General features: G+C 39.2%; 1 protein-coding gene across 1 annotated transcript in view; it reads right to left on the minus strand.

Annotated features, from left to right (window-relative positions):
* Not1 (CCR4-NOT transcription complex subunit 1) overlaps positions 1-13,886 on the minus strand; it is a 462,156-nt gene that overhangs the window by 367,213 nt on the left and 81,057 nt on the right. The window contains exon 12 of the mRNA XM_070089800.1: positions 11,545-11,731. Within this exon, the coding sequence (XP_069945901.1) occupies positions 11,545-11,731 (187 nt within the window). The remainder of the gene's footprint in view (positions 1-11,544; positions 11,732-13,886) is intronic.

The following is a 13,886-nucleotide window of genomic DNA, read 5'->3' on the forward strand; positions in this document are numbered from 1 at the left end:
CTTTCATTATCATTCACCACTTTCACCTCACTCATATATAATCACTGTCTTTGCAGAGGCGCTCAGATACGACAGTTTAGAAGTCCCTCCAAACTGTCAATATCCCAAACCCCTCCTTCAAAGTGCGGCATTGTACTTCCCATCTCCAGGACTCAAGTCCAGCTAAATCTATAATAACCAGTTTCCCTGAATCCCTTCACTAAATATTACCCTGCTCACACTCCAACAGCTCGTCAAGTCCCAAAAACCATTCGTCTACATTCACTCGTATCTAACTTGCTCAGGCACGCTTACTGGAAGTCCAAGCCCCTCGCCCACAAAACCTCATGTACCCCCTCCCTCCAACCTTTTCGACGATGACCCCTACCCCTCTTTCCTTCCCCTACAGATTTATACGCTCTCCATGTCATTCTACTTTGATCCATTCTCTCTAAATAACCAAACCACCTCAATAACCCATCGTCAGCCCTCTGACTAATGGATTTACTAACTCCACACCTCCTCCTAATTTACACACTCCAAATTCTCTACATAATATTTAAACCACACATTGACCTTAGACAGGACATCTCCACTGCCTCCAGCTGCCTCCTTGCTGCAGCATTTACAACCCAAGCTTCACACCCATATAAGAGTGTTGGTACCACTATATTTTCATGCATTCCCTTCTTTGCCTCCACAGTTAACATTTTTTGTCTCTACAGATACCTCAATGTGCCACTCACCTTTTTTCCTTCATCAATTCTATGGTTAACCTCATCCTTCATAAACCTATCCGCTGACAAGTCAACTCCCAAAAATCTGAAAACAATTCTTTTTCTTTTTAGTAAGCTATACAGGAAAAGGGGTTACTAGCCCATTGCTCCTGGCATTTTAGTTGACTTTTACAATACGCATGGCTTACTGAGGAAAGATTCTTATTCCACTTCCCCATGGATATGAAATGAAAAGCAATGAGAACAAGAACTATTAAGATAAAATAAAAGAAAACACAGGTGTGTGTGTGTGTGTGTGTGTGTGTGTGTGTGTGTGTGTGTATACTTCTTTCAACAAACCGGCCCTATCCCACTGAGGTAGGGTGGACCAAAAAGAAAAACAAAAGTTTCTCTTTTCAAATTTAGTAATTTATACAGGAGAAGGGGCCACTAGCCCCTTGCTCCCAGCATTTTAGTCGCCCCTTACAACACGCATGGCTTACAGAGGAAGAATTCTGTTCCACTTCCCCATGGAGATAAGAGGAAATAAACAAGAACAAGAACTAGAAAGAAAATAGCAGAAAACCCAGAGCAGTGTGTGCATATTCAATTCTTATGACCAGAGCCTTTGGTAAGATGGGTAAGGAAGAAGGATAGGTAGAGAGAGAAATATTGGAAAAGGGTGGGAGGGGGGAGTGAGGTAGGATATAAAAGGTAAGTGGCCCAACCACTTCGGTGCAATTTGAAAAGTGTAATTTGAAGAAAAGTGTATGTGAAATAATAGAATATTCTTGAAGGGGTATAATATTAACCCATCAGAGTCACATAGATATAACAGATATATAGGTACATCCTAGGTAGTAGGTTGGTAGACAGCAACCGCCCAGGGAGGTACTACCGTCCTGCCAAGTGAGTGTAAAATGGAAGCCTGTAATTGTTTTACATGATGGTAGGATTGCTGGTGTCCTTTTTTCTGTCTCATGAACATGCAAGATTTCAGGTACGTCTTGCTACTTCTACTTACACTTAGGTCACACTACACATACATGTACAAGCACATATATGCACACCCCTCTGGGTTTTCTTCTATTTTCTTTCTAGTTCTTATTCTTGTTTATTTCCTCTTATCTCCATGGGGAAGTGGAACAGAATTCTTCCTCCGTAAGCCATGCGTGTTGTAAGAGGCGACTAAAATGCCGGGAGCAAGGGGCTAGTAACCTCTTCTCCTGTATATATTACTAAATGTAAAAGGAGAAACTTTCGTTTTTCCTTTTGGGCCACCCCGCCTCGGTGGGATACGGCCGGTGTGTTGAAAGAAAGAAGAAAGAATATAGGTACATGACTCTGAATTGATAGTATATATACAAGTTGCAACTTTTTTTTTGCGATTGCATAACGAATATTTAAACGACAAGACAAGGCGGTAATCTGGACAGTTTGTAAAGAATTACTTGACATGTTAGCTTCTTTCAAGGTGGTGTCCAGCCATAGTAAATGTAGCATATTTATACCAGTAGATGAAGAAGTAGAAGTGTTATACAAGATGTCTCCCTAATTAGGGGTCATAATTTTCTTAGTAGACATAGAAGGGTTCTGGTGTTACCCAATCATCTTCATCTGCAGGGAGGTTGCTCAAGATCATTGGTCGATGGTAATTGTCTTTATGGATGAAGCGACGCACCCTCTGTGGGAGAGTCATTCTTTGGGTCCTGTGAGGAGGAGTATTAATGATATAATCAGTGGTATTTTCAACTTGGAGAGTATGTTCTCTATCTGGTATGTAGAGTTCTTGCATTGCATAGAGTTGTCTCTTCTTCAGCGTATCAAGGCGTACATTTAAGGCAGTAATATCCTGTTGTACGTGTAAATCTGCCATTTTGACTCTCTCCTCCTGGTACCCATAATAAAGCGGAGAGCTCTATTCTGGACCCGTTGCAACTTTAGCATGTTGGTCTTTGTTGTTAATGACATTGGGACACATGGGTATTCGAGTATTGGTCTTATCATCATTTTATACAGATGTTTTTTGACATGTGAAGGGGCTTGATTAAATCTAAAGAGACTGCTAAGACCGGCTTTGGCTATGTTGATCTTTTTATTGATGTGAGATGTTGAGTGGAGCAGCCTGTCTATTTCATATCCCAAGATCTTGTTAGGATTTCTAATGGCTACAGGTGTACCTCTGATGGAGATACCCCCCTTATCTTTGATGGTTGATGCAAAACATCCTATTGTGCTAACCAGGACTTTGTCAGGGTTAGTCGTAATTCTCCATTTCTTTTCCCAACTGGATGTTCAACGAAGTTCAATATTCATTTTTTCTACGACTCTTTCATATTTGTATTTTCCTGTTACAGGAGCTGACGAGATGACATGGATAACATCATCTGCAAATTGCGTTATAATTGTATCATTAAACTCTGGTTGAGGAAGATCATTCACATAAATGTTGAATAGAACTGGACTAAGACAAGAACCTTGTGGGACACCAGCTGTCAACATAAAAGGCTCTGTTGACTTGCCATGAAAGGTAGGAATGATTTTTCTTTGAGTTAAGAAGTTATATATAAATCTGAGAAATGTCCAGTTATGGTCAGGTAGGTCAATAAGTTTGTATATAAGATCATCATGCCATAAGCTATCAAAAGCTTTATGAACATCTCTGGTGGCAATTAGGGCAAGATTGCCCTGATGTTTCAGACTTGCTACAGTATCAAAAATAATATTTATTGCATGATGGGTACCTCTGTGTGTCCTAAAGCCAAACTGTTTTTCAGTAAAAAGGTGGTTAAACTCCATATAGTAGTTCATTCTGTTGGAAATGATCTTTTCAGGAACTTGCCCAGTGACTTCAAGTAAGGATATAGGTCTATAGTTTTCTGGTTGATGGATGTCTTTATTGGGTTTAGCAAGAAAGATCATCCTAGCAGTCTTAAAAAACCACTGGGAAATGTCTGGAGGCCAAGATGGCATTAAAGATATTAACCAAAGACTGTTTACAATTTCTGGGTAGGAACTTTGTTTGTTTCATTGTTATTCCAGAGAGACCAGGGGCTCTATATCACATTCTTCCAATAACTTGATTCATCTCAAGTAGTGTGATAGGTCTAGTAAGCGGGTGTGCCTCTTCAAGAGTTGATGTATAGATGGTATGTAGTGGTTGTAGATCATCTAAGTTCTCATCTCTCCATTCATTGACCAACTGATAGTGATTATTATTAAATCGACAACTGTTATTGTGGGAGAGAATTTTCTCCCATACATCACCCATCAAATTAGCCTGGTCCTGTGGATCATCAAGTTTAATCTCAACCTCTTCATCATTAACATCAGTGAAGGTATGAATTAGGTAGGTAGGAGCCTTGTGTTTTGCACCTAAAAGTTGCCGAATCTTACTCCAAAATTTTGCAGGCTCTCATTTATACTGATTAGCTTTTAGAACTAGCAATTTCCATAAGTCACATTTATGATAACTAATCATGTTAATTAATTCTTGCCTTAATCTATACGTGTAGCTACTGGTGGTTGCCGCGTTTGAAGATGCCTTTGACATTTTGTTTGATAATTTCTCATACCATCTCTAATTTCCCTCCTAGGTTTATATTGTTGGTGGATCTTTGTGGAAGCTAACTGGCAAGTTGCATTAGTAGCATCAATTATTCGCCTGTGAAGGGACCTGATCGCGTTGTCAATTGCAGTGGAAGGTAGATTTTCCAATGACACAATTTCATCTTCACCCAGAAATGCCCTGAAGGGGTCAAATCCTAGGGTGTTGAGGTTGGGTTTAGGAGGTACAGGTATTCTAAATGGAGAAGTTTGTAGTTGTATTATAACAGGGATATGATCAGATCCTACGTTTCTACAAGGTGAGATACAACAATGAAAGAGGTCACAGTCTGTTTGTCAGGACTATATTTGGTGTCCCTGGATGAGGACCAATATACGATTTAACCCTTTCAGGGTCCAAGGCCCAAATCTGGAGTCACGCACCAGTGTCCAAGAATTTTAAAAAAAAAAAGTTGTTATTTTTTCTTATGAAATCGTAGAGAATCTTTTTGTGAAGGTAATAAAACAAAAAGTACGAAATTTGGTGGAAAATTGACGAAATTATGCTCTCGTGAATTTTGATGTGTCAGCGATATTTACGAATCGGCAATTTTGCCGACTTTGACTCCCATTTTAGGCCAATTACATTATTCCAATCAACCAAATTCTTAGCTATTTCACTAGTATTACTTCTATTCTATCGAGTGAGCACAAGAAATCGCCAAGTCAACTGTTTCAACTACAAAATAAAGTGATCGGAAATTGTTAATTTGGCCAATTTAACACAAAGTTCAAAATATTCCAATTTCAAAATAGGGTCCAGAATGAACAATGTAGGCATTCCTGGCACTAAACTAACATTTCCTCTGTTCATTAGTTATGTTTTGAGGCTTTACAAATAAATTCCATTTTGATTTTTTATTCACATAATGAATTTTTATTCACACCAAAAAAAAAAGACGTGTGAGGTCGTTTGTTTACTCTTGAATATCGGCAAAAATTTAACATTTCTGCTACTTTGAGCTCAGTTTCAAGCCATTTCCAGTGCTAAAACCAATCAAAATCTTCTCTATTTCTGTAATATGTCTTCCATTCTATCAAATGAGACCAAGAAATCGCAAATACAACTATAAAAAACATACGAAAAAACACTGCAAAGTTGCTGTTTTAATCGAAAAATCATGATTTCATTTTTTTTCTCTCATTATACACAGTGTGCTGCAGGATCTGTTTTATGTGGTGCACACATACCACATAGATGTATTCTCTCATATCTAGGCCCAAATGTACCACTCACAGTTTATCAGAGTGAGCTGAGCTCATGGCGTAGATCTACGGTTTGGACCCTGAACGTAAAGCCGTAGATCTACGGGACGGACCCTGAAAGGGTTAAAGAATGGGTCTTGAAATGACAAGTTTCTGGCTGTCATGATATTAAATAGTTGTTTTTCTTTCAAGTCACCCAGTGGATTACCAGCTCCACAGTTAAAGAGGGCAGGGTGATGAGCATTAAAATCTCCCGCTAGAATTGTTGGAATATTTCTGCTTAATATCCTATGTAGAGGAATTGACTCTATATATGGTTGTCTCGGGGGAAAATATCCAGTTCCTATTAATAGTTGGCCATGAGACGTCGTCAGTTCGATTGCAAGAATGTTATCTTCATCAACATGAATATTTCTAAATGCATAGCCTAATTTAACTAAGATGGCTACGCCACTATAGGGTCCTCTCGATTTCTCCACAGTAGAGCAACCACGTAATTTAATATGTTGATCAACTCCTGCAGCTGTCTCATTCAAGAGTATAACATCAGGATTATAATTATGTAGTTCAACTTCAAGGAGGTAATGGTTATTAAAGAAATGTTGAACATTAAGTTAGAAAATTGTAATCCCCATTATTTCTTGTACTTCGCACATGTACTGCGGTCTGAACGTCTGCAAGTAAATTCATGTTTGGTATACACACTATACCTGCTGGACTCGTGTGTCACCCTCCTCACTAGAGCTGGTAATATTAACAGAATCATTAGTCATTAGAGTCATCATCAGAAAACTGAGGTGTGATATTCCCAGTTTCAGAAGCAGAGGCTCATGAGAGTTAATGGGAGACTGTGGAGGCTCCAGGGAAAAATTTGGTATGCCAGGTGAATTACCCTGGGAAAGTTTCTGTTCAACAGGATCAGCTGCAACAACGGAAGAGTAAGCACCAATCTCTGGGGCATGGTTAGGGTCAGGTATTGACTCGTCGGGTTGAGGGGAGATGACAACCTGGGTATGCGAGGTGGGTGATCCCTGAACAAGGGATGAATTAGGCTTATTTGTAGAAGTAGAGTAGGGCACATACTTCCTGTTTTGAGAGGGCTGGACCATAATAACCTTAACATTATCTGGGATAGTAATGGGAGTGATCCCATTAGCCATTAACAAATCATTGAAAATATTAGAGCAGAGTTGAATGTCACCGCCTGCTATGTCCTTGGCCATCATATACATGTACATTAGTTGCGCTCTCGTCATATCCCCGGCTGAGGATACCTGAGACATGGGAGGTGAGGCTGAACCTTGTTGTTGTGTTTGTGTATGTTGTAGGTGAGGGTTAGATTGGGGCACTCCAAGAGGGGCAGAATTCCAAACATTGGAACCAGTGGAAGAGACCTGAGGAGTCCCACTAGATCCAGGCAAAGCTGGGAAGGAAGTTTGGGACATTGTTGGAGGTGCCTGGGGAGTGGTCTTCTTAGAATTGGATAGCTTCTTGGCTTCTAGAATTTTCTGCATTTCGTTTTTCCTCTCAGGACAGATAGCAGAAACAGCATGGTGTTTTCCATTGCAGAGGACACACTTGGGCTTAGTTTTGTTATGACAATCTTTAAAAGAATGTTGGCCAGAGCATATGCTGCAAATCAGTGCTTGGGTACTGCATTTGTTGGTGGTATGACCAAATGCGCAACATTTAAAACATTGTGTAACACTGACAAACCACTCAAGAGAGATTTGGTCAGGTGTACATCTGGTGCCAAAACATTTGAAACCATTTTGACACACTAGTTTGGCTGCTTCAGGTGTCTCAAGTATTAACTTTAATGTTACCTGGTTGTTGCCAGGTTTAGAGAATTTATATGCTTGGACAGCCTTAAATTCTGAATTCTCCCTGTTAAAGTCCTCAACAAGTTCATTCACTGTGCTCTCTCTCATGAATCTGTTAATTCTGGCCACAAACACAGTTTGCTGGGCTTGATAGCTTTCAGGTGCAATTGGGTTGATACCAAAAGTTTTCAGTTTGTCCAGAACGTCCTGCTTAAGCAGTTGAAATAACTCTTCTTCAGAAGAGAGGAGAAGTACTGCCCCAGCGTGGGTTTGAAAAACATCCACTGGAGCAACAGTTGAATTCGAACAAATACATTCTAGAATTTCTTTCTTCGACTTTTGATTGTCATCAACACGTAATCTTAGTCTTATCCATGCCATGATGTCCAGGAAGGTACATCTGGCACAGAAGTTGCTCTAACAAAAAGTTTTAAAAAATTTTAATGTTAATGCCTAGGGTTTATTACCTGGACCTCAGCAATGAGAGTCGCTACTCCCACTGCTGGGCAACAGCGACCAGTGCAAATTTTTTTATGTTAATTTTTTATGTTAATGTGTGCATATATATGCTTGTACATGTAAGTGTAGTGTGACCTAAGTTTAAGTAGAAGTAGCAAGATGTACCTGAAATCTTGCATGTTTATGAGACAAAAAAAAGGACACCAGTAATCCTACCATCATGTAAAACAATTACAGGCTTTTGTTTTACACTCGCTTGGCAGAACGGTAGTACCTCCCTGGGCAGCTGCTGTCTACCAACCTACTACCTAAAATATATATATATATTATTTCTTCTTTCAACAAACTGGCCCTATCCCACCGTGGCAGGGTGGCCCGAAAAGAAAAACAAAAGTTTCTCTTTTTAAATTTAGTAATTTATACAGGAGAAGGGGTTACTAGTCCCTTGCTCCCGGCATTTTAGTCGCCTCTTACAACACGCATGGCTTACAGAGGAAGAATTCTGTTCCACTTTCCCATGGAGGTAAGAGGAAATAAACAAGAACAAGAACTAGAAAGAAAATAGCAGAAAACCCAGAGGGGCGTGTGTATACATAAATATGTATATGTATGTGTAGTGAGACCTAGGTGTAAGTACAAGCAACAAGACACCCGAAATATTGCATGTTTATGAGACAGAAAAAAGACACCAGCAATCCTACTATCATGTAAAACAAATACAGAATTCCTTTTTACACTTATTTGGTAGGATGGTAGTACCTCCCCGAATGGTTGCTGTCTACCAACCTACACCTACCAACACTTGTGTACATTTTAAAACAAAACTGATTTAATATGAATGAATTTGAGAAAAAGAATGTTATCCATGAAGGCAAAACGAGTAAAGTATCAGAATACAGGAGGGCCCCACTTTACTAATGCAGCGGTTTTCAGTTATATCCATTCGTCATATATTCAGACTTCCTACAATTAATATAATCACTCACTATAAGCTAAGGATGAAAATATTTTAAGGTAGAGAATGTGTGTACTATGTGAGTGTTTTTTTTAAGCCTGGCTCTACTACTCACTTAATACAGTGGAACCTCTACTTACAAGTTTAATCCGTTCCATGACCTTGCTCGCAACTGGATTTGCTCATTTGCAGAGTCAATTTTCCTCATTTAAATTAACTGAAATGGAATTAATTTGTTCCAGTGGAATTCCAGGCACGAGAAAATACCTTAATAATTTCCCTAATATCAACTCTACAGCTTATTTATCTATCACAATTCATGTAATATGACATAATAAACAATGTTATTAACATAGAAACATGATATATACACTAGAATGAATAAAATACATGTCATTAGGTATGTGGCTAGTGGTGGTGACAGCAGCCATTGTTGTTGGGGTTTATACGGCCACCACGGCGGCCATTCCTGCTCCTGACCACATGTGTAGAGAACCTAGGATAACCCAAAAAAGTCAGAGTGACTTATAAGTGCTACACTCTTAATGCTTCACTTAATTGCTACACTCTTAATGCTACACTTTATTGCAACACTCTTAATGCTACACTTTGCCACTGCTGCTTCATGTTGTCTGCCACTGCTACCTCATGATGTCTGCCACTGCTGCTTCATGTTGTCTGCCACTGCTACCTCATGATGTCTGCCACTGCTGCTTCATGTTGTCTGCCACTGCTACCTCATGATGTCTGCCACTGCTGCTTCATATTGTCTGCCACTGCTGCTTCATGTTGTCTGCCACTGCTGCTTCATGTTGTCTGCCACTGCTACCTCATGATGTCTACCACTGATGTCGCCAAAGAATCAAACATTTCTGCTATTTTGAGCTCAATTTCAAGGTACTTTTCATCATGAAACCAATTAAAATCATATTTATTTTTGTAGTATATCTTCCATTCTATCACATGAGACCAAATAAATCGAGAATACATCCATAAAAACCATACGAAAATATACCGCTAAGGGGAGGCTAATGGCTGAGAAGCGAACTCCGTTATTTATGGTCCGATTTCTTTCATTTTTGGTGTACATTAAGAAGCATCTTTTCATCATACATTGCCCAAGTTTCAATAAGATAGTCCAACAAACAATCGAGATCCCATTCCCTAGATCAAGAGCAAGAGCCCCCTCACCAGTGTCAATTAACGTCCCTTGAGGCCCGTTCGCATCTGGAAATTTTGCTCACGTCTGGAAGCAAAAAATCGACCGAGCAGCTGCTCGTATCTGGAAAAACTCGCACGTGGATGCACTCATAAGTAGAGGTTCCACTGTATATGATAGTGTAAACATGTTATCAGGCTTTTATCTGAATTTGAAGGTAAAAAAAGGCTATGTTTCACTTTACAGAAATTTTCGCTTTACAGCTGTAGCCCTGAACCTAACCTGGTGTATATGCGGGGCCTGCCTGAATAGTTGTACTAATACTTTTATGTGGGCGTGAAGCATGAATTTTCTATGTTGCAGTGAGGAGGAGGCTGGAGGCAGTGGAGTTGTCGTGTCTGAGGGCAATGTGTGGCATAAATATTATGCAGGGAACTCAGAGTTTGGAGATTAGAAGGTGTAGGGTTGCTAAAGGTAATATACAGAGCTGGTTTCAACATTTAGATATGATGAAGCAGAACAGGATGACTAAGTGTATAAATCTGAAGTGGAGGGAAGGCAGGGTAGGGGTCGTCCTATGAAAGACTGGAGGAAGGGAGTAAAGGTTTTGTATGCAAGGAGCCTGGACATCGAACAGGTGTGTAAGCATGTTAGATAGGTGTGAGTGGAGGGAATTGATTTTATGATGTAACGTGTTGTCATAGTGGAAGCAAGATGACATTTATGAAGAGATTCAGGGAAACCAGTTAGCCACACACGAGTCCTGGAGGTGGGAAGTACAGTGCCTGCACTTAGGAGGGGTGGGGATATTGCAATTTAGAGGGGCATCTGAGCTGTAATACCAGTATGCCTTTGGAAAGATGGTGATAGAGCAAGTGACAGTGAAGGTGTTTCTTCCTTTTTGGGTCACCCTGTCTTGGAGGAAGACAGCTGGTTTGGGTAAGTAGGTAGGGGGATGGGTGCAAAAAAAAGATTACTGTCTTGCCATAAGTATTCTGATATCCTAGCTCAACTAACCCTTTAAAATGCAACATCCTCACCCTTCCTTTAGAGTGCGGGCACTGTGCTTCCCACAATAAGTTGTCAAGTCTGGCTTACTGATTTCCTTGAATCCCTTCATAAATTACCAAGCTCACACCCCAACTGCATGTCTCAAAATATAAAAAAAAAAAAAAAACTTATCTCTACTCATGCTGCTCTGACACTCTTACACAAGCCTATTGGATGCTTAAGCCCCTAGCACTCAAACCTCCCTTACCCCCATCCTTCAACCCTTTCTGAGACAACCCCTGTCCATCCATTAATCCATCCCAGATTTATATGCCCTCTTAGTCATCCTATTCTGCTCTATTCTCTCTAAATGCCCTAACTACCTAAGCAATCCCTCCTCAGCAATCTCAATTATACTCTTGGTGACCTAACACCATCTTTTAATTACTACTCCAAGCCCTCTGCATAATATTTACACCACACCAAGCTATTATAATTTGTATTATCTACGTAACGCTTTTAGTATCAAGTTGTGTTACTTACAGTCTGAATTTCTTGAAATGCTGTTCATATTACAAGCTTTTCAAATTTTATGTTTATGAATATTTTTTAAATAAAATCTTGATTTTGAAATACCCTTTAAACACTTACGTCTGTATGCCAAACAAGCCAAATCCACTACAAAGGGAAATGACTGAGCATTGAGGAGAAGTGATAAGGCTTTGAGATCTTGTGCAACATCTAAAATACGGCTGAGTCTTGTCTGATCATTTTCCACCATCATGTACCACTCTGCCATCGCGTGCATTATGATTGGACGAACTGCACTTGATTGATTCTGCAACAAAATTTCCAAAGTTCCATTTTATTTCATGAACTAGAAATAAAAACTTACCAACTACAAAATCCTCTAAAAATAAAATGTATTTTTTACTATCCATATTTCATCAGTATCCCCATGAACATAGAAAATACAAATGGATCAGATTCAATACATTTCATTACAACAAGCATTTACCTAGACAGTGGACCCCTGGTTTTCGTAATTAATCTGTTCCAGAGAGTTTGGCTAAACCCGAATCTGATGAATTCCGAATTAATTTTCCCCATAAGAAATAATGGAAATCAAATTAATCCGTTTCAGACACCCAAAAGTATTATAAAAAAATTTCTATTTGAAATATACATTTACCTACCCAGAAAACAATGATACGTGAAGAATAAAACAATAGCAACATCACACTTACCTTTATTGAAGACATGGTATGTATGGAAGATGGGAGGAGGGCAGAGGATAGAATAGTTTACAAGTGTTTGGAAGGGGAATACCCTTCCATAAAGACTTCAGGTACCAAGTCCTTATCCTGGGTTACTTCCCTTCCTTGCTTTTTAATGCCACTAGGACCAGTTTGAGAGTCACTGAACCCCTGTCGCTTAAAAAAGTGTTCCAGAAAGGTCTGTTTCTGGCTTATGTTAGGAATTGTGTTGGGAGACAGGACATGATAGTCCTTCAATATAACACTAATATCAGCTCTACGACATATTTAACCCTTTGAGGGTCGACAGGCCCTCTCCGAAACTCGTTCTCAGGGTCGGCCAAATTTAAAAAAAAAAAAAAATTATTTTCTCTTATGAAATGATAGAGAATCTTTTCCCGATCATAAAGACACCAAAAGTTTGAAATTTGATAGAAAACTTACGGAATTATGCTCTCGCAAAGTTAGCGGTCTCGGCGATGTTTACGCATCGGCGATTTTGCCCACTTTGAGCCCCATTTTCGGCCAATTTCACTGTAGTAGTCGACAAAAAACATGAATATTTCGCTAGAACTCCATTTTTTCTATCGAATGGGTGCAAGAAACCACTCATTTATGAAATTCAACTATCCAGTATAGTAGTCAGAATTTAGCAATTTTGCCAATTTCACACAAATTTCAAAAGATGCCAATTTCCGAATAGGGTCCAGAATAAACAAGATAGACATTCCTGGCACTAAAATGACATTTCCTCTAGTCATTAGTCACGTCTCAAGGCCCCTCTTATATTCTTTTGCTTTCCACTTTGAATTTTTATTTTCACAAAAAATATAAGATTTACTGTTATGCAGACTACTGCATTAGTGTAAAAAATGGTATAAATATTATCGGTGCACTTGTGAAAGAATATTAGACTCACCAGTTGACGTGTATTGGACGCTTGGCACGATTTGTTTACTTTTGAAGTTTGGTAAAAATCGAACATTTCTGCTACTTTGAGCTCAATTTCAAGGCACCTTTCTTTGTAAAACCAGTCAAAATCATCTCAATTTCTGTAATATGTCTTCCATTCTATAAAATGAGACCAAGAAAACTAGAATACAACAATAAATACCATACGAAAATACACTGCAAAGTCGCTGATTTATTAAAAAAAAATGGTCAAAGTTTTTTTTTTCTCATTATGCACTGTGTGCTGCAGGATTTTTTTTATACTGTGCACACTGACCACATAGACCCATTCTTTCATATGAAGGCCTACCAGCTTTCTCCCACTAGATTTGAGGCCGCTAGAATTTATGAGTACTAGTACGTCAAAAACCCCTACGCGTAAGACGTACTAGTACGACGAAAACCCTCAAAGGGTTAAATAGCAAAATTCATCTAATATGACATAATAAACAATATTAATAACATAGAAACATGATATATACTCTAGAATGAATAAAATACTGCATTAAGTATGTCATGAGTGGTAGTGTTGTTTGTTGTTGGGTGTATAAGGGTCACTGAAAGATGAGCCTTACATAGTGGTGGTGAAGGCAGCAGCAGAGGCAGCAGTGTTAGTCAGTAGCCCTATACAGTACCTCCAACAACAATTAAGGGGTCAGTTTCATGCTGTCCTTTTTCTATCGATTAATTGCTTAACTTACCTGCTACACTGTTAATGCTACACTTTATCGCTGGCTGGTACTATAGCCTTTATCGACTCCTGCTGCTTTAATATCATACACATTG

The sequence above is a fragment of the Cherax quadricarinatus genome, chromosome 29 (assembly GCF_038502225.1).
Source record: "Cherax quadricarinatus isolate ZL_2023a chromosome 29, ASM3850222v1, whole genome shotgun sequence".
NCBI classification, from domain to species: Eukaryota; Metazoa; Arthropoda; class Malacostraca; order Decapoda; family Parastacidae; genus Cherax; species Cherax quadricarinatus.